Below are 21,796 nucleotides of genomic sequence, written 5' to 3'. Positions count from 1 at the left end.
CCCTCTTAGTGACGCTGAGCGCTACAGTTCCTTCCTTTATAAAGCTACAAATCCAAGACATTATGCAAGGATATCCGAGCTGTGGGATCTCCATGCATTGCTCGCTAGTATGTAATACCTGTCGATGCTAGAACTCCCGGTGGTTTTGTCTTGTGTCTAATGATCATTCGACGCAGTCTAGTTATAGAAGCTGATGCTTCCATATTTCTACTATCTGAGTATGTCCATACATATTCAAGAGGGATAGAGACACAAGATTGATCTGAATTAGTTAAGGATCACTGGTATATTGTCCATCATCCGCTCGCATGACGGTTGTAGTAGATTATGAATAGAGGATTTCGCTTACCAATTCAACTAAATCCGCACAATCAATCGGCAGATCAAGCTACTAGACAGGAAACGCTTGTAGATTCGCAATTTATGTCATTAAGATCCGTCCGCTCGTTGCATTCCTCGTTGCGTTTGTACTACTCTTCCGATCTTAAGCTGACCTTGTTCTCAAAGGACAACTGCGGGCTGTGTGACAAGGCCAAGGATGTGATGGGCAAGGTATTGAAGGATAATCAAGAATTGGAGCGGAAGGCCGTTTACACAATCGTTGACATTGACGATCCCGCAAATAAGGATTGGTGGGAAAAATACTGCTTTGATATACCAGTCCTTCATATAGAGGACAGTACAAGACAAGGGTCCCTATTGAAAATCTTTCATCGGCTGGATGAAAAGGATGTGGTAGACAAAATTAATAGTTTCAAATGAACCTCCGTTTATCGACATAGTACCAATTATTCAGTGCAATCTACACGAGCTATCTTCATAGCGATCAAGCAAATCATGCTCTTCTCTTCTTCCACCGATGCCTCAGTTGCGTAGACTCATCTTCATCAGGCAGGAGTAGCTTTTTCCTGGAACAGTTAGGCGGTTTCATCGACTTGCTCTTGCCTCTCTTGGTCTTTAAAGGCTTAACTTGTATAGGCGATGGATTGGTTAGCTCTAGGTCATCATTGAGCGAAGAAGAAAGATCAAACTCATCATTCTCATTGGCTGGCTTCTCAGGTATACTACAATCTTTCTTTGCAGCTTGATTGGGAGTTACGATGGCCTCGCTGCGTCGCTCTTCTTCGTTGTCCTGCCTGTGCACAATATTTTGGGTATCTTGCTTCTCAATCTGCGGTTCCAGTTTCTGCAATTTATTGAGATTTTGCTTCAGTATTTTGATTGACTCTCGCAATTCGTCATTTTTATCCTGTAACTCAATCTTCTCTCTGACGTTGTCTTGCTTCTCCCCCTCTAGCACAATGACCCTTTGTCGCAACCTCTTGAAGTCATCTGTTGCCTCTTCATAGCTTGTTTTGTCCTGTTCCAGCTGATATTTCATTTTTCTGTTTGCCTCTTCCAGCTCCAACTCGTGAGCTTTAATCTGGACCATCTCTACGTTTAGCTTCTGCAAATGATCGTTCAATCTTTGCGTTTTATCCACATGCGACGTATTATCAGTCTCAAACTGCTTCCTCATGTCATCTAGCTGCTTATTCCTTTGTTTCAGGGACTCATTCTCTGATTGAAGACCTTTTAGAAGCTCACCTTGAACAATGATTTTATTTTCGGAATTTGCCTTCAATGTAATATTCTCCTCAGCCAAATTGGAGCATCTGCTCTTCATTAAGCCAAGATCTTCCACCAAAGAGTCTACCTTAGCACGGAGCTTGTTTTTAAGGTCCTTACATTTGCTGAGTTCGGAATTTTGAAGCCCTACTTGTTTCATGAGATCTTCGTATTGAGCTTCTTTCACTCCGAGGGAGCTGAGAGCTTGACCTTTTTGCAAATTCAGAGAAGTGATTTGCGACTGAAACTCATTCAGTCTTGATTCGTATTCTTCACACTTCCTTAGTTGATTTCTGTAACAGTCAAAGTCTCGCGTCAACTTCTGGAATTGTTCGAGCAGCTGACCATTGCTTTCCATCAGATTCTGCTGCTCCTTATAAAACTTCTCTAGCTCTCCTTCCATGTGAACATCTTGTGATGCAAGCTTCTCGCCTAACTTACTTAAAAGATTCCTTTGATTGCTTTGAATTTGTTTAGTGGTATGATTGGCAATTTGTTCTTGAACTTTTCCCAGCTGCACTGTCAGTATTTCTGCAGACTCCCTGTCTGATTGCTGAAGTGCCGCATGGAAAGAAGCTGAAAGATTAGATAAGTTAGCGGTCAATATTTTCTCTGATTCTTCAGTGTAGTTTTTCAAAAATGATTCCAGATCTGGTTTTATTTTTGTTATCACATCAGCTCCGATAGTGTCAAATCTACTGCTGAGCTCCACTTGTCCATCAGCGAAAAGACGGGAAAAAAATTCCTTCAAGCCATCTCTTGTTTTTCCAATCTCTTGTATCAACGAGCTATTCTTCAATTTCTCCTCACTTAATTGACCAGAGCGATCGTTCAGCTCTCTTTTCAAGTAATCTATTTCCTTTGCTCGATTGCTGAGTTCAGCATCACTGTTACTCTTCATGGTCTGTAACCCAGAAAGGTTAACTTTCAGCTCTGTAATATCGCTTCTATATTTTTCAACCTTCTTCTTGAGTCTTTCATAATCGCCTTTGATCTCTTCCAGATTGGCATCTGTGACACCTTTTTGAGCGAAAAGAGCGGCCGACTTATCACTCAAATCAGTCAAAAGCTGTTTCATATCCACAAACCTTGCCGATAGCTTTTCGTTATCAACTTGATAACTGTGAATTTGAGATTTCAGCTTCGAGTTCTCCGATTGTTGCCGCTGCAGTTCTTGCTTAAGGTTCGAGCAGATCTTTTGCGTATTATTGAATGCTTCCAAAAGTACATCATTAGATGACGTATCCGCACATTGTGCTTCTTCAACTTTTGTTTTGGCGCCAGCGATGGTCGTCCGTTCATGAATTCCAGTCATTTTAGCAGAAGAACAGTCTGGGAAGCCATCATCTCCTGACTTGCCATTGGAATTGTTCCTTCCCAAAACATCTCTGACTTCTGTTATTTCTAAATCAAATTCATCCTTGCTCTCACCTTTTCCAGTTCCTGGTTTCTTAGAGGCTTTTGGCGTACTGCAGCCTAGTTGAAACTTCGCATGCGTATTTTGAAGGCCAGAATCATCTACGACCGTAGTGGATAAATGCTCCGAACGGCCATGGCTCGATTGAACCGGTATATCTTCAGATAGGGAAGAATCTGCATCGGTAAGTGAATCATCAACATGAACTTCCGCTTCCTTGATTCTCAACTTGGAGAAGATATTGGAGCGCGGTTTAAAGCCCATAGATGAGTCCCGGAAGAAGTTGGACATTCTTCAAAGCAACTTAATTGCACTGGAGGTCGTGGGCAGTTGATCACAATTTAGCCGCCGAGGTGAACCGATCAAAACAAACCGCAACAAGCACAAAAGGACCAAAAATCTCAACCTGCCAGAACAGATTCACGGTAGCACAAGGCAATACTAGGCTGCAAAACCTTTTCTTCGGCTTCTTACCACTAACTTTTATCGCTTGTTCACCTGCCAGGATGAAAAGGTTAGAAGTGTATCGGCGGCTTCCAACTCCTTAAGGCTTACAACAACACCAAAGAAAAACGATAAAGAGTGCGCTGAGAACGCCGGAGCATATCGATATGCTTATTGAGCAAGTGAGGTTGGCTCTTCAGCCTCCTGGCTCTCCTGATCATACTTACGATCTAAGAAGAGTTTTCCTCCACGAAAGCAGAAAAATGGTTGAGCCAATGCTCCATTGATGATAAAGGCGTTTTATTCAGGGCCAAAGCGAGCCAAGTTACTGCTAGAATGATGCTCTTGATTGGTTGCAAAGTTGTACTGGTCGAATAAGGACACTAAGGCAGACAAATTGGGCAAGCAGCCAGAGGACCGAAGGTCTACCAAGTTGGACCGACTAGGACGCGCCAGGTTCTGTACCTGAGCTTTCATAGCGTACAGACGGGAAAACTGCCAATGCTCCGCCGAAATCCTTAATAGACATCCAAGCTCGTTGCACCGAGGAGTCGATCACAGGATTTCTAGTTGGATCAGCTAGCCATGTCGATTGCAATGGAGTTGAATTGCTAACAGCTTTTCTTTTTCATCTAGAGGACTACCTTAATGGATTGAAGAATTTGTTTGGTCGCGAGGTACTTAAAGCGAGCTTTGCTTATAGGGATCAAACTGAGGTATATGCGAAGAGCTTACCCCGGTACATACTGAAGGTGTGAAGGGCTTTACGCTGTAACCGATAGCTTAAGATGAACGTTAACAGGCTCACTTTTAGTTTGAGCCCCTCGTCGTTTTTCAACACGTCGCAGAAATGGAGAAAGGGTGATTTAGTGGTCCTTTTGGTCGCTGTGATACTCCTGTATCCAGTTTACTATCAGGAGCCATTCGAAAGACAGTTCACTATCAATGATTTGACTTTGTCGCATCCTTTTGCTAAACATGAGCGGGTCTCTGACACAATGTTATTTGTCTACTCTTTTGTTATACCTCTGATTGCCATCATGTTGATCCTCGCTATTTTTGCGGATCCAAGACACAGGATGTATCTGATGTACATCTCTATTTTAGGACTCTGTCTTTCTGTTTCTTTGACGACGCTGTTCACCAACTTCATCAAGAATTGGATCGGGAGGTTGAGGCCGGACTTCCTGGCCCGCTGTGAGCCAAAAAAGGGGCTTCCAATCGACACCTTGTTTTATGCATCCGACGTCTGTACCACCAAAAACCGGGAAAGATTACTGGATGGGTTCAGAACCACCCCCTCGGGCCATTCTAGTCAGAGTTTCTCTGGTCTGGGTTATTTCTACTTGTGGTTCTGCGGTCAGATGTTGACCGAAAACCAGAGAATCAGTTTGTGGAGAAAGATCCTTGCGTTCATTCCGTTGCTTGGAGCCGCGCTGATCGCTTTGTCCAGGACTCAAGACTATAGACACCATTTTCTTGATGTCATCCTGGGATCCGTTCTAGGTTACGTGATTGGGCGCTTCATCTACAGTAGGTACTTCCCTCCTATCTCTAGTCCTTTGCCATTCAAGCCACTGCTGGATGACTCCGACGTAACTCTAGAAGTCGACGTGCAGCCTGCCCAGGGTGCGGAGATCGAGCCTCTGACTGCTTAGCCCAAATCAGCTACAAAAAGTTCATTCAGAAGTCTGTAAGAGACCCAGATTAGCAACTACCGGCGTGTATAATTTATGTAATCTTTGTAGATCGTTTTATCATCACTTATCACATCATCGCTTTATTGTTTGAAAAATGTAAGCTTTAAGATATGATGGAACATACTAGAAGAACGGCAGCTCGCGACCCTGTAGAATAGATATAGCCATCATCTGAATCTTTTAGGACTCGAAGACAGAGGTGAAGTTCAGTTTTCTTCTTTACCTTTTGCTCTAAAATTCATTTTAAGAGGAGCTTTGAGCGGTCGACCGATTGGAAGAAGATAAGGGTTGGCTCAGAGGATTGCATCAACTTATGTTGTGATTAGATGTCAAGAAGCCATCTTACTTTAGATCAGTACTACGAGATTCAAAAAAATGAGATTCAGGCTATCGAATCTATTTATATGGGCGATTTTGTGGACCTGACGAAGAAAAGATCTGCTTGGGACAAGCAACCGCAGTTCATCTTCGAGATAACGCTTCATTCGACAGAGAAGGAACCAGCCGGCTGTTCTTTGACGTTACATATATGTTTGACTCCGCTTTACCCATACTCAGCGCCAGATATATCATTTAAGAATGTCAATAATGTCATGGATCGCCAGTTGCAGACGCTTAAAGATGGTTTTCGTACTATTCATAAAGAATCCAAAGGTCAGGAAATGATATTTGATGTTACCTCTTTTGTTCAGGAGAAGCTGGACGAATTTCAGCATTCAGCCAACACTCAGTCTTTGGAAGACGAGAGATTGCAACGTATCAAAGAGAATAAAGAGAAAGTAAAGCGAGAAGAGGAGGAGCAGCAGCAACAGATTCAGGAGCAAAGGCTCACTGAGCAGAAGTTCATTGACGAAATAGTTCAGAAAGAGCTAGAGAAGCGGCAAGACGATGACCTGTATTTCGAACACAACTCATCAATTGACTTGCTACCTCCTCAGGAATGGATTAGCTCAGGTCAGGCGATTGTGTTCAATAAAGTAATCAAGGCCAAGTTACCTAATAATTCATTGTACAAATTTAGGGCTGTGGTTAACCCCAAACCTATAACATTGGCTGCGGATTTATTCTGTTTTGGCCAGCAATATCTCGTCAAACCATTTATTCCACCCGAGTCAGCTCTAGCTGAGGCCCTGATGACCTCAGAAATGATGGAGAACTTTCAATATCTCCTTACCGAAGTTAAGCTGAACAATGCGTATTTTAACACTAGCAGCGGTAAGAAAGAGATCTCCAACCTGGAGAAAGAACTTGAATCTGTGCTTAAAAACAGTCACGATAATGTTAACAGACTGCTAGCATACACAGTGGAAAGAATGGGACACAATAGCTCCACATTTGTCTGGAACATCAAACTGCTTACTCAGTACTCACGTTCATATGCAATCGGAGACATTGTAGATTCGGTAGGGTTCGTGAATTTGGCTACTGCCCGCGTTTGGATGATAAGAATCCTGGAAGGTTTAGAATCTCTACATAAGCTTGGAATTAGCCACAAGTGCATTTCCCTTCAGACAGTGAACTTGGTCAAAGATGCTGACTTTGGAACGACCATACCAAAGCTGATGCACCCTTCATACGGATTCACAATACTGGATATGATTTCGCGGTATCCGAACAATAATGGAGCTCAAGTGGAAATGCCTGACTGTCCATGGCCTGCACCTGAACTTGTTAAATTCAAAAACAGCAAACCACAGAGAATGACAGACATATGGCAAGCTGGGGTTCTACTTTTACAAATCATCAATGGCGTCGATACTGTACTCAATTATTCCTCGCCACAGGACTTTTTAGACTCCATGAGTATGGATGACAGCCTTTACGATTTTCTAGAAAAGATGTTGAAGCCGGATAGCAAGAAGCGCCTGTCGCCGCTAGAACTTTTACCAATGAAATTCCTTCGGACAAACATTGACTTCGCGCTTAATAAGCTCTCCCTTGGTCAGAATAGTAGTACATCACTCTCTAGGAAGTCCTTCACAGGTTCGCTCAGTGTAAAATCGAGAACGGCCTCGCAATCCAGTGGACGACGAAGATCCTTTAACGTGGGTTCTAGGTTCTCATTCACTAATCCAGCAGCACGTTCGAGATATGCCTCGGACTTTGAAGAAATTGCAGTGTTAGGCGAGGGTGCATTTGGTCAAGTGGTCAAAGCGCGGAATGCTCTTGACAGCAGATACTACGCAATTAAAAAAATCAGACATACAGAGGAAAAGCTCTCGACGATCCTTAGTGAGGTGATGTTGCTAGCAAGCTTGAATCATCAATACGTGGTACGTTACTTCGCTGCCTGGTTAGAAGAAGATATTGATGATTCAGTTTTCGATGAACAAGATGATGAAAGTTCGGAAAATGACGACAGTGACGATGACCTTTTTAACCAGTCCAGCCTGTATAGAACTAATCAGTCCGAAGTCAGAGAAAACGATTGGGATTTTATTTCAGGTAGTGGATATCCAGAAATAGAATTTGCCAACAGTGATGACAACCAGGAAACATCCGAGAACGATGACGCAAATGGCTTCACCAGCGAATGCAGTGGAAGTGACTCATCGAGTGATGAAAATGACGAGTTAGAAATACCAATAAAACCCTCCATCCAAGTGAACAGGCGGGGATCAAATAAAGCAAAGAAGAGGAGTACGTTATTTATTCAAATGGAATATTGCGAAAACCGAACCCTTTATGATTTGATCAATACGGAGAATCTAAGTTCGCAACGTGATGAATATTGGAGACTTTTTCGTCAAATCCTCGAAGCTTTAAGCTACATCCATTCTCAAGGCATCATTCATCGAGATCTAAAGCCTATGAACATTTTCATTGACGAATCAAGGAATATCAAAATTGGGGATTTTGGTTTGGCAAAGAACGTGCACAAGTCACTAGACATTTTAAGATTGGATTCTCAATCACAGATTGGAAGCGCTGAAAACCTAACCTCGGCTATTGGTACTGCACTGTATGTTGCGACTGAGGTTCTGAGCGGCAATGGGCAGTATAATGAAAAGATTGACATGTACTCCTTGGGTGTCATATTCTTCGAGATGATTTACCCATTTAGCACTGGTATGGAAAGAATAAATATACTGAGAAATCTGCGGTTATCCAACATTGAGTTTCCCGCAGACTTCGACGACACAAAATTTAGAACAGAAAAGAAGATCATTAAATTGCTTCTGGATCATAATCCAATGAAAAGGCCTGGTGCTCAGAGCTTGTTAGATAGCGGCTGGCTTCCTGTGAAACATCAAGATGAGACCATGAAGGAGGCCTTGAAGAGTTTGGCTGACCCTTCATCACCTTGGCAGCAACGGGTCAGGGAAACCCTTTTTTTGCAGGGCTACAGTTTAACGAACGACATACTCTATGACAATTCTCAATCGTCCACGACGCCTTTTGGCCAAATACTCCGATCAAAAATGACTGAAGAGGTTGTCAAGATTTTTAGGAAACATGGAGGAGTCGAAAATAATGAACCCCCTCGAATATTCCCCAAAGCACCGATTTATGGCATACAAAACGTTTACGAGGTCCTTGATAAAGGAGGCACCGTTCTGCAACTGCAGTACGATCTTACTTATCCAATGGCAAGATATCTTTCGAAAAACCCTAATTGTGTGTCTAAACAATTTCGCCTGCAGCATGTGTACCGACCGCCCAATAACACCAAATCGTCGCTCGAGCCCAAGAAGTTTGGCGAAATTGACTTTGATATAATATCTGGTTCCTCCGCTGACTCTCCATATTATGAGGCTGAAAGCATAAAGATTATAGACGAAATTCTTACCGTTTTTCCTCTTTTTGAGAAGACAAACACCTTAATAGTAATCAATCATGCAGATATTCTGGAAAGTGTTTTTAATCATACGAATATCGACAAAGCACAGAGACCATATGTATCGAGAGCTTTATCCCAGGTAGGTTTCGCTAAGTCTTTCAAAGACATCAAAAGAGAACTTAAATCACAACTGAACATTACCTCGACTTCATTGGATGACCTCGAGTTATTCGATTTCAGGCTTGATTTCGAAGCTGCGAAGAAGAGGTTGCACAAGGCAATGATGGACAGTCCTTTTTGGGGTAAGGTCGAGGCGTCGCTATTGCATATTTCGAAAGTCATCAACTTTCTGAAACCTCTTGATGTTACGCGAAATGTCGTCATAGCGCCATTGTCGAACTACAATAGCGGCTTTTATAAAGGGGGAATCATGTTTCAAGCGGTTTATGATGATGGAGCTTCCAGGAACCTTGTGGCTGCTGGGGGAAGATACGACACACTAATAGCATACTTTTCTCGTCCGTCAGGCGAGAGATCCAGTAATACTCAGAGAGCTGTAGGTTTCAATTTGGCATGGGAAACAATATTCGGTATAGCACAAAGCTATTTCAAGCTCGCGAAGGGCAGTAAAGTGAAGAAGAGAAACAGATTTTTGAAAGGATCAGCAGTTGATTGGAAACCCAGCAGATGCGATGTCTTTGTCTCTTGCTTTTCAAATTCAATATTGAACACAACCGGCGTGGAAATCATCAGTCAGCTGTGGAAAAAGGGCATCAGGGCTGATTTTCTGCGAAACTGCTACACGGTAGACGATGTCGTCTCCGGCGCTCAAAGGGATGGCGTAGAGTGGATTATTTTGATCAAGCAGCAGACTTACACTCTACCAAATCACAAAAGGAAGTATAAGCCATTGAAGGTCAAGAAGATCGATACGGATGTTGACGTCGACGTGACATTGGACGAATTTTTCTGCCTATATCAGCAGGGTTCGAACGCCGATGGTTCGACCGATGCTTTTCTTGTAAGTGAAAGCATGGATGACGCTAAGAGGTGGGACGACGGAAGTAGCGGGGGTAGCCAGAATGGCGAAGATGTTGATCATCTCACCGGACCCGTCAAGCAGAAGATTGTATACGTCCCAAACCCGGCCACGAGATCAAAGAAGGCCAGCAAACGCGAGAAATGGGTATACGAAGATGACGCTAGAACAGCTTCGAACGCAATTATCAACAGTCTGACATCAGCACCGGTCATAACGGTGGATGTGCTGCGGGACGAAACTCTAGAGATGATCTCAATTACTTCCCTTGCTCAGAAAGATGAATGGCTGAGGAAAATCATAGGTACTGGCAGCAATTCTACACCGAGAAGCTTCGCCACGAACATCTACAACAGTTTGTCCAAGGAAGCTTCCAAAGGAACTAAATGGGCGATCGTATACTGCCACAAGACTGGCAAGTCGTGTGTCGCGGATCTCCAGAGATGATGAATTGGCTCAGATAGACAGTTTAACGAAGGGAAATGCTCATTAAGCTTAATTCACGTGATATGTTGATCTTATCACTTAGATAGATCGATTGGCCTCTATAACGTCTTAATCTTAGTAAAGCTTATATGACCATCTGCAGCAAGATAATGAAAAGGACCTCGTAAGTACACTATTCGTCAAGACTTTTGTAGCTATCACTCAATTGACTAACCGGAGTCTTTAATTAGAGTAGTATATGTGGAGAGAGCGTCTCCGGGAACTTTGACTGATTTCAAAGATGCTCTCGCCGACAGATTGCTTGCTATTCTGGAGCCTTGGTCAATTGATTTCAGGACTTATAGATGCTTGATTAAGAACCTACCAAGTGATGCATCGAAATCTATGTGCTCGATAACATTCTCGCATTATGAAAGAAGAACAGTACTGATCAAGAATAGACTGGCGCTTGTCACCACGTCAGCTCCTAACGATGTTCCGAAGGAACTTATGGCGAGCGATTGCTGTGCAGGTACGCCCGAATCAATTGATGCCATTTTATCTGGCCGGCTCTCTAACATATGGACCCAAAGGCAAAGCATCAAAGGCGAGGCCGGCGAGACTTTCGAAACCACCAGCTTGTTAGTAAGAGCCATCAACCTGTTTAGCTACACAGGGTTCAAAGGTCTTGTCATCGAGTTGCATTCTGCAGAAAATGCCACGGAAGAGGATTTCAAGAAAGGTGTGGACGTGACACGAAATATACTGAAAGAGCTGGGCATGACTGACATCAAGGTCTCAGGTGAGCAGCTCGATCCCTTGCAAAGCGACTTCATATCTGACCTGGCGTACCAGTATGTTCGAGTCTTAGAATTTTAAATACGAAAAAAACTATGCATATATACACTTATGGAGATTTGGTTTATCTCTGCCCCGATCAGTTAGCAAGTTTACTCAGCAGGTCCTGTATACTCGATGTTACTACAGGAGAACCCTCGTATTCTTCGGCGGTTTGCCCGGTGGACTGATTCTGAGGCTCATAGCCTTCCTGAGGAATCTCAATAGCATCTTCGGATGCGATTTTAGACCTCTTGATGGCCAGGCCATCGATCGTTGTCTCTTCACTCTGTCTTTTCGCGGTCGAAATCCCGTCTTTGCTTTCATCGCTGCTGTCATTGTCACTACTATCTTCGTCGTCATCGCCATCGTTTCCTGTTTCATAAGTTGGAAGCAGATCTTGATCCTCCGACGCCTGGTTGGAATCTCTGGGATTCTTGGACTGCAGAATAATATCTATCTCGCTCATCCCGCTTCTTTCCTCATCGAGTACCTTCTCTTCTTCCCTCAGCAGTTCTTGTAAAGCACTGATCCTGGCCTCTCTCATTTTGATAGCTTGTGAAGTGGCATCTTTACTGGACTGCCCTATTCTTGTAACTGTTTTCAAGTTCTCTTCATACACCACACTGGAAGGATCCAATGATTCCGCTGCCTTGTCAAATCTCGCCCGCATGGTTTGCTTATATTGCTCCACCTTGGACAAGTCCCCCCAACTGCTCACCAATTTCCGCAGCTCCAGAGGAACTGCCTCTTCACTTACTGTCGAACCTTCGGATTTGAAGGTCGCCTGAATCTCCTTCAAAACTTGTGCGGAAAATATACCTCTTTCCGTCCAAATGTCGGCAACCCTCTTGACCTTCTTCTTAAGGTCTCTAGGCAGATCAGGATAGACCTCTCTTATAACTTCTGCTGCAACCTTGTCAAATGCCTCTTGGAATTGACCGATTTTTCGACCCTTGGCTTGCTGTACAACGTGGTTAGCCAGGTAGATACCTAGCAGCTTTCTTCTTGTGTTCACACTCTTCTTCTTCATATAATCCCTCCAACATTCGGCAACCTGAGTCGCTTCTCTATACTGCGACAGCAACCACTTCGAAGCACCAGCAATTGACTCTTGAGAATCTTCTAAACTACCCAACTTACTGACAAACTGTTCCGAAGAAAACGACATGCTTTGAGAGCTCTATGAAGCCTCTTCTAGGCCCTTTTGACTTACTTTCCTCCTAAAGATGAGCATTTTCAAGGGCGAAGATAGTACTATCAACTTGAAATATTTCACTTAATGAAAGCACCTAAACATACTACCATAGGAGGCGATGGGTTAGGATGGAAGATCGATCATCAAGTGCCAAGAGAGTCAAGAAGGAAACAGAGCTGGTCGAGTTTGATAGGCTGCGAAGCTTTTTCTTCAGATTGAATACCATTTACACGTTTCTGTCCTGTAGAAAGCATGTTGTGCCCACTTTCGAAACACTGAGAAAGCCTATAGAGGCTTCATTGAAATGGTCTATATCAGAGCTTGATTTTGCCAAGATTGTGGCGCTGTTACCAAGAGACTGTGTGTTCAAATACATCGATGAGAATCAAATCATTACCGAGACCAAGGTCTTCGATTTCAATAACGGTGGATACCAGCAAAAGGATAACGATATATTCAAGCTGAAAGACGTAGAGGATGAGTTTCGTGACGGCCGATCGACTCAAATCCTGTTGTTCGAGTTTGTCGATGGAGTTATGCGATATAGCTGGGTTAACGGTGACCGCAAGAGACAGGTCAAGATGCCTGAGTATTCAGCAGAGGAGATGAAAAAAATGATTTCAAAGAGGAAGGTAGCGTTCGAGAACACAGTTGATAAGTTCATTGCTGAGCAGAAATCCCGTGGTGCAGATCCTATGGAAGTGTTGATCAAAATGGCCCAAGGTTATCTGCCGAAGAAGAAGGAATACGAGGACCCGATAGAGGCGATGATGAAATCGAAAGAGACTAAGGATGAGAAGTTGGTAGTTGATGAAGAAACTGGCATGGGGAGACCTACAATTGAGGGAATGCTGAAGAGTTTGCAAAAGAGCGAAATGTACAATAATCAAATAAAAGAGCATTTCGTGATACCGGAGAAGACTGCTACGTTTAAGGAACTGGATTTCAACCTATCTCCAGAGGTTTATCAGGCTTTGGAACATGAGAGATTTTATACTCATCAGGCGGAGGCCATAAACGCAATTCACAACGGCGAAAATGCCATCATCACGACCTCAACTTCGTCAGGTAAATCGCTGATATATCAGTTGTCGGCAATTGATCTCCTGCTGAAGGATCCCGAGTCCACCTTCATGTACATCTTTCCCACAAAAGCCTTGGCTCAGGATCAAAAGAGGTCGTTTGTTGCTTTGGCGTCCAGGATACCGGAATTGTCCGGTATCGTTGTGGACACCTATGATGGAGATACTGAAGCTGATAAAAGAGTCTTTATTCGCAAGAATGCCCGCATCATCTTTACTAATCCCGATATGATCCATGCAAGCTTATTGCCTAACCATCCAAACTGGCGGCACTTCCTTTACCATTTAAAACTTGTTGTGGTTGATGAATTGCATACGTACAAAGGCTTGTTCGGATCCCATGTTGCACTGGTGATGAGGCGGCTTCTCAGGTTGTGTCGTTACTTTTATCAGAATGATAAAGTTCAGTTCATCTCCTGTTCTGCGACGTTAAAACAACCAGTGGACCATGCAAAAAGAATGTTTGGAATTGAAGATGTCCATCTCATTCATGAAGATGGTTCCCCTCAGGGAGTGAAGCATCTAGTCATATGGAATCCACCAACATTATCTCAGCACCTCAGAAAGAGGGAAAATTTCATTCAGGAAAGTGCCAAGATATTGGTTCAGTTGATAGTCAAGAACGTCCGCACTATCGCTTTCTGCTTTGTTCGTCGTGTCTGCGAATTGTTGATGAAAGAAGTACGCCGTATTGTAGAGGAAATGGGTCGGGAGGATCTCCTGACAGAGGTCATGTCATACAGAGGTGGTTATTCTGCTTCTGATAGACGTAAGATCGAAAGAGAGATGTTCCACGGAAACTTGAGAGCTGTGATTTCAACGAACGCTTTGGAGCTAGGTATCGACATCGGTGGTCTTGATTGCGTTTTGATGTGCGGCTTTCCTGTTTCGATGGCCAATTTCCACCAGCAAAGTGGTAGAGCCGGTAGAAGAAATAAGGATTCCTTGACGCTGGTTGTAGCAAGTGACGCTCCTTTGGACCAACATTATGTTGCACATCCGCAAATTTTGCTCGATAGCACAAATCCTGATTCTTACCAGGAATTGATTCTAGATTTTGATAACGTTCTTATTTTGGAGGGTCATATCCAGTGCGCTGCATTTGAGCTGCCGATCAAGATTGATAGAGACAAGGAGTATTTCAAAGAACAGCATCTGACAAAAATTTGCCGTGAAAGATTAAACTACAACTCTGATGGTTATCATACGCATAATAGGTTTCTACCATGGCCGGCTAAATTGGTGTCACTGAGGGGTGGTGAAGAAGACCAATTCGCTGTGATTGATATAACAAATGGAAGAAATAAAGTTATTGAGGAGGTAGAGACGTCTAGAACCAGTTTCACCTTATATGATGGTGGTATCTTTATTCATCAAGGTTGTCCATATTTGGTTAAGGAGTTCAATCCAGATGAGCGGTACGCTACTGTACAGCGGGTCAACGTGGACTGGGTGACGAGCCAAAGAGACTTTACTGATGTCGATCCAGAGGAAATTGAACTGATAAAGTCGTTTGAGACTAGTGATACACCAGTGTATTTCGGAAAAATCAGAATTACCATTATCGTTTTTGGCTTCTTCAAGATTGACAAATATAAAAGAATTATGGATGCGGTAGAGACTCATAACCCCCCAGTGATTATTGACGCGAAGGGCCTATGGATTGATATCCCCAGGCAAGCTCTAGAACTGTGTGAGGCCAAAAAACTAAGCCTGGCGGGTGGAATCCATTCTGCACAACATGGAATAATGGGGCAGCTTCCGAGGTTCGTTGTGGCTGGTGCTGATGAAATTCAAACAGAGTGTAAAGCTCCAGAAAAAGAGTTTGCTGAGAGACAGACTAAGCGAAAACGTCCTGCAAGGCTTATCTTCTACGATTCCAACGGTGGCCAGTATGGATCTGGTTTGTCAATGAAGGCTTTTGAGCATATCGATGACTTGATGCTTGGAACTATTCAACGTCTTGAAGATTGCCCTTGTGAGGACGGTTGCCCTGAATGTGTTTTGGCCGGTCATTGTAAGGAGAACAATTTTGTTTTCTCCAAGAGAGCTGCCCTCATTTTATTACATTGCATTATGGGTCACGAAGTCTCTTCTTTCGCTGATAGAATACCAGATGGCCCCGAAGCTGGCATGCCCGAGATCAAGGTTGAGACTGTGGTCCCGGTTTCCAGCCATGTCAACTTTGCACCTGATTTCCAGATTATCGACGTTAGAAGTATTGACAATGGCTTAAACAAGGACGAAAAGATGGTGAAATCCGAAGATGATTCATAACAATAATACATTATACATTGGAAGCTAATACAACTGCTCATCCTCTCGTTTACTGTCATTATTACTTGGTGATCATGTCAGTGATTGTCCTTTTCTTAAGACATCAAAGTATCAACAGCCCATTTAACACTTAAAGTTCTCAGATCAGTATATGTTTGTCCCACGCCCACAAACAGAATAGGTATTCCGGTAGCATAAACCATATTCACCATTGTTCCGAGCATTTCTCCCACAGTGTCACATTTAGAAACGATGAAGAAATCCAAATTTCTGACTTTGCCGAAGGCGTTGTTGAAGTTTTTTGCTTGCTGAACCGAGTCGGTTCCCACCAGAGCTTCTCCAACCATGATAATTTTATCAGGGTTGGCTTGTTCGGCAAAAGACTTGAGAGGAGACATCAAAGTAGGATCGTTATGTCTTCTGCCGGCTGTATCCATGAGAACAACGTCAAAATTTTGATCTTTTGCATATTTGATGGCTTGCTTAGCAATTTTGGCCACTAAATCTGAGCCACCATATCCTGCCTCGAAGAGCTCGACATGGTCGTTTCCGGATTTCCCTCTTCTGTTTCTGGATCCTCTGACATGGGATTCGTCGGTCAACTGAGCAAGATTCTCGACGTGTACTCTCAACTGTTCAACCGCACCTGATCTGAAGGTATCACAGGCGACAATAAGGACGTTGAAATTGTTTTGTAGGAGCCAAAAGGCTAGTTTGGATAGATTTGTGGATTTACCTACACCATTTACGCCAACAATGGAAAAGACGTAAGGATGTTTCTTACCTTCTGAATCTTTTTGACTTGTTCTTTTCTGTATTTCGTGCAGCAGATCAACTGAAACGCCAGGCGTCAGTATCTGCGTGAGAGCTTTTATTAAAGATTCACGAGCAGTGTTCTCTACGCTTGTCCAGTTTGCTGTCTTGGAGCCTATTAAATCCTTAGAAACCTGCTGGCTCAAGTGTCTAGCCACTTCGGGGGCCACGTTTTTGCTTATAAGCTTTTGCTGGAGCTTGTCCAGCACTGATTTCAAGTCCTCCTCAGAGATGGTCTTGTTACCCAAGATATGCTTCTTGAGAAAACTGAAAGCCGCGTTCGTGTTGCTGGCTTGAGCTGTCGACTTAACTCGATCTCTCTGGCTTACGAGCAGATCATCAATCTCCCGGATGAGGAATTCGCCCTCTACGGTTCTCTTACCGAAAGATTCCTTGTCCACTAGTGCGACGTTGCTGGAAGACGCGCTGCTTGCCTCGGAGAAGTCGAGTTTTGTTGGGTCGCTGTGGCCAATCTCATCCATCATCCCGTCTCGGCCCCATTTCCGTCCTTGTTGACCGCCACTTGATGATTTCTTCTTACTTTTCAGCTCGCTGGATTTCTTCTTCGGGTTGTTCTCGACTGATTCTGTCTCAAGGACAGGTTTGCTTGCCTCAGATCTTCTCGCATATGCTTCGTACTTGGCTCTCAAATAAGTGTCAAATTTGGCAATCGTCTCTTCGAGCCCTTCCGTGACTTCGACATAATTGTGCTCATTTCTGTGCCCTCTGCCAGAGAGGTTCCTAACAATTCCATCATTCAATTGCAAAGAATCCCACAATGTGACGCCCAATTTAAGGACTTCAGCTGCCTCATCGTTAAGCTCTAGTGACTGTTCTGCATAAGTAACAACGTAGAAGAGCTCAGGTTGTTTCGATATGTGGAACATACAGCAGAAACTTCGAGAGCTCTTCAATCCAGCGCCATCAGCTGCGCCACTGACGTCAAGCACGCTGTACTTCTTGTAACTAGCACCAATACTCGTTCGTGAACTGATATACTGCGATACAAACCGGTTGATTTGCGTCTCTGCGAATTTTCTACCAAGGCAATTGAATTGGTAGAGAATCTCTCCTTGAGGTGTGAAGATAGCAAATTGCTCAAGCATGGCGATCCAGGTCCTCTATAAATCCTCTAAAGTAGAGCTCAGTACTCTAGTGTCCACTTTTGTAGTCTGTAAACTCTATGATTTACGTGGTGAATTTTTTACTATACGATGCCAAGACTTCTTTAACCTTAAATGGTAGCGGATATCAGAGCTTTAAGACCTCTGATGTGCTCCGATGCTACGGATTCTCTACTCCTCAGGCAATTGAGCAATTCTGAGGATTTTCAGCGTTTTCAGTTTTAGATCTTGAAGCAGTCTTGATGAGCAGTCTTCGCTAGCGTCTCGGCAACGCAAAAGCAGCCATCAGAGGCTCCAAAGTAGTCAATTATCTCTTGAAAACGTGAACTAAGGCTAGATGATTGATTGTGGGTCTCGCAAGACTCATTTATCTTGAGTTATATATCGGTATTTGCAAGGTATAACTGGCATCGCGAGTTACCTCTAGAGTAAGATTGAACTAGCCACTCACTCAAAAGGAAGTAAACTGCTGTTGTTCTGCCCCAACGATATAGCAGGACATAAGCAGTGAATAGGTCGTTAGTGCCAACCATGGACGATGGCATACCTGAGTTTGATTTCAGTGATTTGGTCATTGACGCAAAGAGAGATGCGGAAGAGGAGCATCTTGTAGTGGCCGATGCTGAGGAGGAGGATATTGTGCTGGTAGGAAAATCTTCCCTTGAGGACACGGAGATATCCGGTTCGTTGCAGTCGTTGCCTCGGATATCCAAGAAGAAAGACCCTCATGTGGTGCACTTGCTGAAGCGTATAAGCTTGCAGTCTACGATAACCTGCATATTAATTCCGCTGTTTTCACTGTTCAAGATAACGATATCGCCTCCCAGAGACGGCAATTTGAGCTTGCTCTACTTCTTTGGGTTTTACATGATTCTATCGCAAATTTCATTGTTTGGAGGATACCATAGGTTCTTCTCACACCAGTCGTTCCATGCGCATGTGGGCCACCAGGTAGCATATGCGGTTTTGGGTGGCTCCTGTGGGCTCGGCTCTGTTCTTCAGTTCTCGAGCCAGCATCTGGCACATCACAGGCATCAGGATACGGAAAGAGATCCGCACTCTTACAGCGTCTACGGATGGTTATTCTCTATTTGGGGCCATAGATTATTTCTTGGGAACAGGAAATCAAGAAAAGCTATCTCAGAATGTCGCGATACTATCCTTTCTACGTCCAAGATGGTTCGTGGGAAGCTGCAGGAGTCCGAGAGAGATCAGCTAGTTCAACCTCCAAACCATGATATTCTGAAGATCCAGGACGACAATTACGTTTTACTCCTGCTACTGACGCTATTGGTGTTCCCTTGCCTGGTGGCGTCGTATTGCAATGTTCCATTTTTGACAAGCATCTTTTACTTGGGATTTGTTCGTATGTCTTTGATTCAACAGCAGTGGCTCTTACTTGGGACCATAGCTCATTTGAAAAACTTTCCACTCGCGTCTCAGCCTTTTTCAGACATCAGATCTGCAATCAATGTGCCTCTCTCCTTTGTGTCGCAGTTTATTCTGTTTGGAGAGGCAAACCACAATTTCCATCACGAGTTCCCTTCGGATTATACTAACGGTACTAGGTGGTATCACTGGGATCCGTCAAAGTGGTCTATATGGCTCTGCTATCAGTTGGGACTCGTTGATCATCTACACAGAACCGAGAAACAGCAAGTGGAGAAATGTCGGATTCAACAGCAGCAAAAGCTACTGGATAAGGAGCGCTCCAAGCTGAAATGGGGGATTCCTATCGAAAGTCTACCCTCAATGACTTGTGAGCAGTTCACCGAATTGGCTAAGCAGCAATATTTGATGAATAGAAGGGCGTTAGTGGCCATCGAAGGAATAGTCCACGATGTTACTCCTTTCATTCACAATCATCCTGGCGGTACTGCTTTGGTGAAGTTAAGTATTGGGAAAGATGCTACTCAAGCTTTCAACGGTGCCGTGTATCTCCATTCTCAAGCCGCTAGAAACTTACTAGCTACAATGAGAATAGCTATCCTCACTTCAAGTGAACAAGTTCAAAACACCGTGTGGGAAACAAAGATGCTGCAAAAGAGTCAGGATAGGCAGCGCAGGAATAATAGGCAGGTTACTTATACACAGAAAAATCATTACGCCGCGGGTGCGGCTTAATATCTATATCTATCTTATGTAGCGACATTGTCAATGGTTTGGCACCTTTTCAGTTTGCTAGGAAATCCATTGTAACGCCCGGATCATAACCATCACTATCGCTCTCAGAGTCATCAGCAGGAGCATCATCACTTGGTCGCGAGGGTTTGATCGATTCCTCAGGCGGCTCCTCGCTGCTGCTAGTATCACTTGCAGCGCTCGCCGTACTGGGCGTCTCTCGAGCATCGCGTTCATCCACAATGGTGTATTTTTGCGGTATATCGGTCTCTTGCTTTGTAACGAAGATTGTTGGAAATTCAATAACAGTCTTGTTTCTGAACTGTTCAGCAATTGATTTACCTGATGGCTCTAGCCGGACCAATTTCCTAGAGTCTACGACGTCAGTTGTATTATACGGAAACCACTTTGTATAGAACAGCAGTCGACTGTTGACCAGGTTCTTGGTACGGTCCTCCTTGGTTTCTTGCCCTTCGTCGCTAGTTGCACTGCGCTGCAGCTGATACATATCGCAGCATTTGTCGTAAATGATCTTGCCCATACTTTCCGCGATCGAGTCTGTCTCCTTTATTCGATGGCTTACATGCGCAAAAGGCTCTGAGTCCGTACCCTGCACCGGAAACAGAGTCCACTCAATGCTCCAAACAAAAAGATCTAATGCTTTATCCCACTTGCTCTTGTTCATCGAAGACCTCTGCATCCCCTTCGGCAGCACCAGGCAGTTCACTCCCCTCCGTATCACTCTTTGACATGAGTTCTCGTTGTATCGGGGCCTCTTTGGGCCTGCATGCTGCATGTTCAACATCCTCTTGTTCTTCAACTTCCCGTCTCTCTTTTGCAGTTCTACGGCCCTCTTCATCTGTGTCAGGAAATTGTAATCGCGCTGTACCACCACATTCATCTCATGCTTCTCATCGTCCTCATTCTTCAATGCCTCACTGCTTACATAGACAGACGGATCGTGAGCTACACCAGAACAATCATCGCTCACCTTATGTTTCTTCGAACACGCCAACGAACAGCTCTTTTTCAGGCATTTAGGACACTTGTACTTGAACTCCCTATCGCCGCATACCTCACAGACGTCTTCCATCGAGCTAACCGCCCAAATAGAGCTTCAGCTGGGGCAAATCAAGCCAGCTCATCGCCTTCTGAAAAGGTTCCCAAGGCTTATTATACTGGAATTTTTCAAATGTTGTCCGATTAGGACCGAGAACGTTCCGGACATTTTTTTTACTATGGCACCAATATTTCAAGTTTGGCTGCAATCCCTTTTACTATCTACTAAGGACAAGGACTGTGAGCCAGTTGAGCATTAGAAGCCCTGTGAAGCAGTCCGGTGTCCAGATAGTCGAGGATGGTATGTTCAAGCTGGCGATTTAGCTTTCTTTCGGGCGCAAAAGCTGTTAGAAAGCGATTTCTGTCTGCCGAGTCCTGAGTTACTAACGTATGTCCCTCTTATGGTACAGTCCCAACAGAACGGTATTGCTACTCTCCTCAAAGCTGAGAAGGAAGCCCACGAAATCGTTTCCAGGGCAAGAAAATACAGACAGGATAAGTTGAAGAAGGCCAAGTCGGATGCAGCCAGCGAGATCGAGGCTTACAAGGCACAGAAGGACAGCGAACTGAAGGAACTCGAGAGTAAGAACGAGGTCGGGGTCGGAGCGCTGGAGAAGGAAGCGGAGTCTAAAGTGGAGGGAGAGCTGAAAGAGATCGAGCAGATCGTGTCGAAGAAGCAGAAGGACGTTGTGAAACTGTTAGTGGAAGCTGTTACGAAACCAGTGGCAGAGAAGCATGTGAATGCCAATTAGACACGCAGAGGCTGGCGATGGCCAGATTTATGATAAAGATTACGTAAAATAGGGTCCTGGAGAGCGGGAAGTCGCGGATTTGTGCAGCTTGTGAGCTTCAATTGCACAAGAAAACAGT

General features: G+C 44.0%; 11 protein-coding genes across 11 annotated transcripts; 7 read left to right on the top strand and 4 right to left on the bottom strand.

The window, feature by feature from the left end:
• Positions 1 to 327: 327 nt before the first annotated feature.
• Positions 328 to 762, top strand: MGP12 (Mgp12p; the record flags this gene model as incomplete). Its single annotated transcript, XM_037284211.1, has 1 exon — positions 328 to 762. The coding sequence occupies one exon, from the start codon at positions 328 to 330 to the stop codon at positions 760 to 762; it is 435 nt and encodes a 144-aa protein (XP_037140107.1).
• Positions 763 to 835: 73 nt separating this feature from the next.
• On the bottom strand, positions 836 to 3,316 carry ZIP1 (Zip1p; the record flags this gene model as incomplete). Its single annotated transcript, XM_037284210.1, has 1 exon — positions 836 to 3,316. One exon carries the CDS (start codon positions 3,314 to 3,316, stop codon positions 836 to 838), a length of 2,481 nt encoding a protein of 826 aa, XP_037140106.1.
• A 941-nt stretch (positions 3,317 to 4,257) lies between these two features.
• DPP1 (bifunctional diacylglycerol diphosphate phosphatase/phosphatidate phosphatase) lies at positions 4,258 to 5,127 on the top strand (the record flags this gene model as incomplete). Its single annotated transcript, XM_037284209.1, has 1 exon — positions 4,258 to 5,127. The coding sequence occupies one exon, from the start codon at positions 4,258 to 4,260 to the stop codon at positions 5,125 to 5,127; it is 870 nt and encodes a 289-aa protein (XP_037140105.1).
• Positions 5,128 to 5,495: 368 nt separating this feature from the next.
• GCN2 (serine/threonine-protein kinase GCN2) lies at positions 5,496 to 10,436 on the top strand (the record flags this gene model as incomplete). The annotated part of the gene is made up of 1 exon (XM_037284208.1): positions 5,496 to 10,436. One exon carries the CDS (start codon positions 5,496 to 5,498, stop codon positions 10,434 to 10,436), a length of 4,941 nt encoding a protein of 1,646 aa, XP_037140104.1.
• Positions 10,437 to 10,820: 384 nt separating this feature from the next.
• On the top strand, positions 10,821 to 11,294 carry SRB2 (Srb2p; the record flags this gene model as incomplete). Its single annotated transcript, XM_037284207.1, has 1 exon — positions 10,821 to 11,294. The coding sequence occupies one exon, from the start codon at positions 10,821 to 10,823 to the stop codon at positions 11,292 to 11,294; it is 474 nt and encodes a 157-aa protein (XP_037140103.1).
• Positions 11,295 to 11,352: 58 nt separating this feature from the next.
• RTT103 (Rtt103p) lies at positions 11,353 to 12,423 on the bottom strand (the record flags this gene model as incomplete). Its single annotated transcript, XM_037284206.1, has 1 exon — positions 11,353 to 12,423. One exon carries the CDS (start codon positions 12,421 to 12,423, stop codon positions 11,353 to 11,355), a length of 1,071 nt encoding a protein of 356 aa, XP_037140102.1.
• A 155-nt stretch (positions 12,424 to 12,578) lies between these two features.
• Positions 12,579 to 15,809, top strand: HRQ1 (ATP-dependent 3'-5' DNA helicase; the record flags this gene model as incomplete). The annotated part of the gene is made up of 1 exon (XM_037284205.1): positions 12,579 to 15,809. One exon carries the CDS (start codon positions 12,579 to 12,581, stop codon positions 15,807 to 15,809), a length of 3,231 nt encoding a protein of 1,076 aa, XP_037140101.1.
• Positions 15,810 to 15,904: 95 nt separating this feature from the next.
• Positions 15,905 to 17,728, bottom strand: SRP101 (Signal recognition particle receptor subunit alpha; the record flags this gene model as incomplete). Its single annotated transcript, XM_037284204.1, has 1 exon — positions 15,905 to 17,728. One exon carries the CDS (start codon positions 17,726 to 17,728, stop codon positions 15,905 to 15,907), a length of 1,824 nt encoding a protein of 607 aa, XP_037140100.1.
• A 549-nt stretch (positions 17,729 to 18,277) lies between these two features.
• Positions 18,278 to 19,870, top strand: HG536_0E03360 (uncharacterized protein; the record flags this gene model as incomplete). The annotated part of the gene is made up of 1 exon (XM_037284203.1): positions 18,278 to 19,870. The coding sequence occupies one exon, from the start codon at positions 18,278 to 18,280 to the stop codon at positions 19,868 to 19,870; it is 1,593 nt and encodes a 530-aa protein (XP_037140099.1).
• Positions 19,871 to 19,919: 49 nt separating this feature from the next.
• Positions 19,920 to 20,960, bottom strand: BCD1 (Bcd1p; the record flags this gene model as incomplete). The annotated part of the gene is made up of 1 exon (XM_037284202.1): positions 19,920 to 20,960. The coding sequence occupies one exon, from the start codon at positions 20,958 to 20,960 to the stop codon at positions 19,920 to 19,922; it is 1,041 nt and encodes a 346-aa protein (XP_037140098.1).
• Positions 20,961 to 21,224: 264 nt separating this feature from the next.
• VMA10 (H(+)-transporting V1 sector ATPase subunit G) lies at positions 21,225 to 21,678 on the top strand (the record flags this gene model as incomplete). Its single annotated transcript, XM_037284201.1, has 2 exons — positions 21,225 to 21,227; positions 21,337 to 21,678. 2 exons carry the CDS (start codon positions 21,225 to 21,227, stop codon positions 21,676 to 21,678), a joined length of 345 nt encoding a protein of 114 aa, XP_037140097.1.
• Between the last annotated feature and the right edge of the window lie 118 nt (positions 21,679 to 21,796).

This window comes from Torulaspora globosa, chromosome 5, assembly GCF_014133895.1.
Source record: "Torulaspora globosa chromosome 5, complete sequence".
Taxonomy (NCBI): Eukaryota; Fungi; Ascomycota; class Saccharomycetes; order Saccharomycetales; family Saccharomycetaceae; genus Torulaspora; species Torulaspora globosa.
This window is presented reverse-complemented; position numbering and strand designations above follow the sequence as displayed.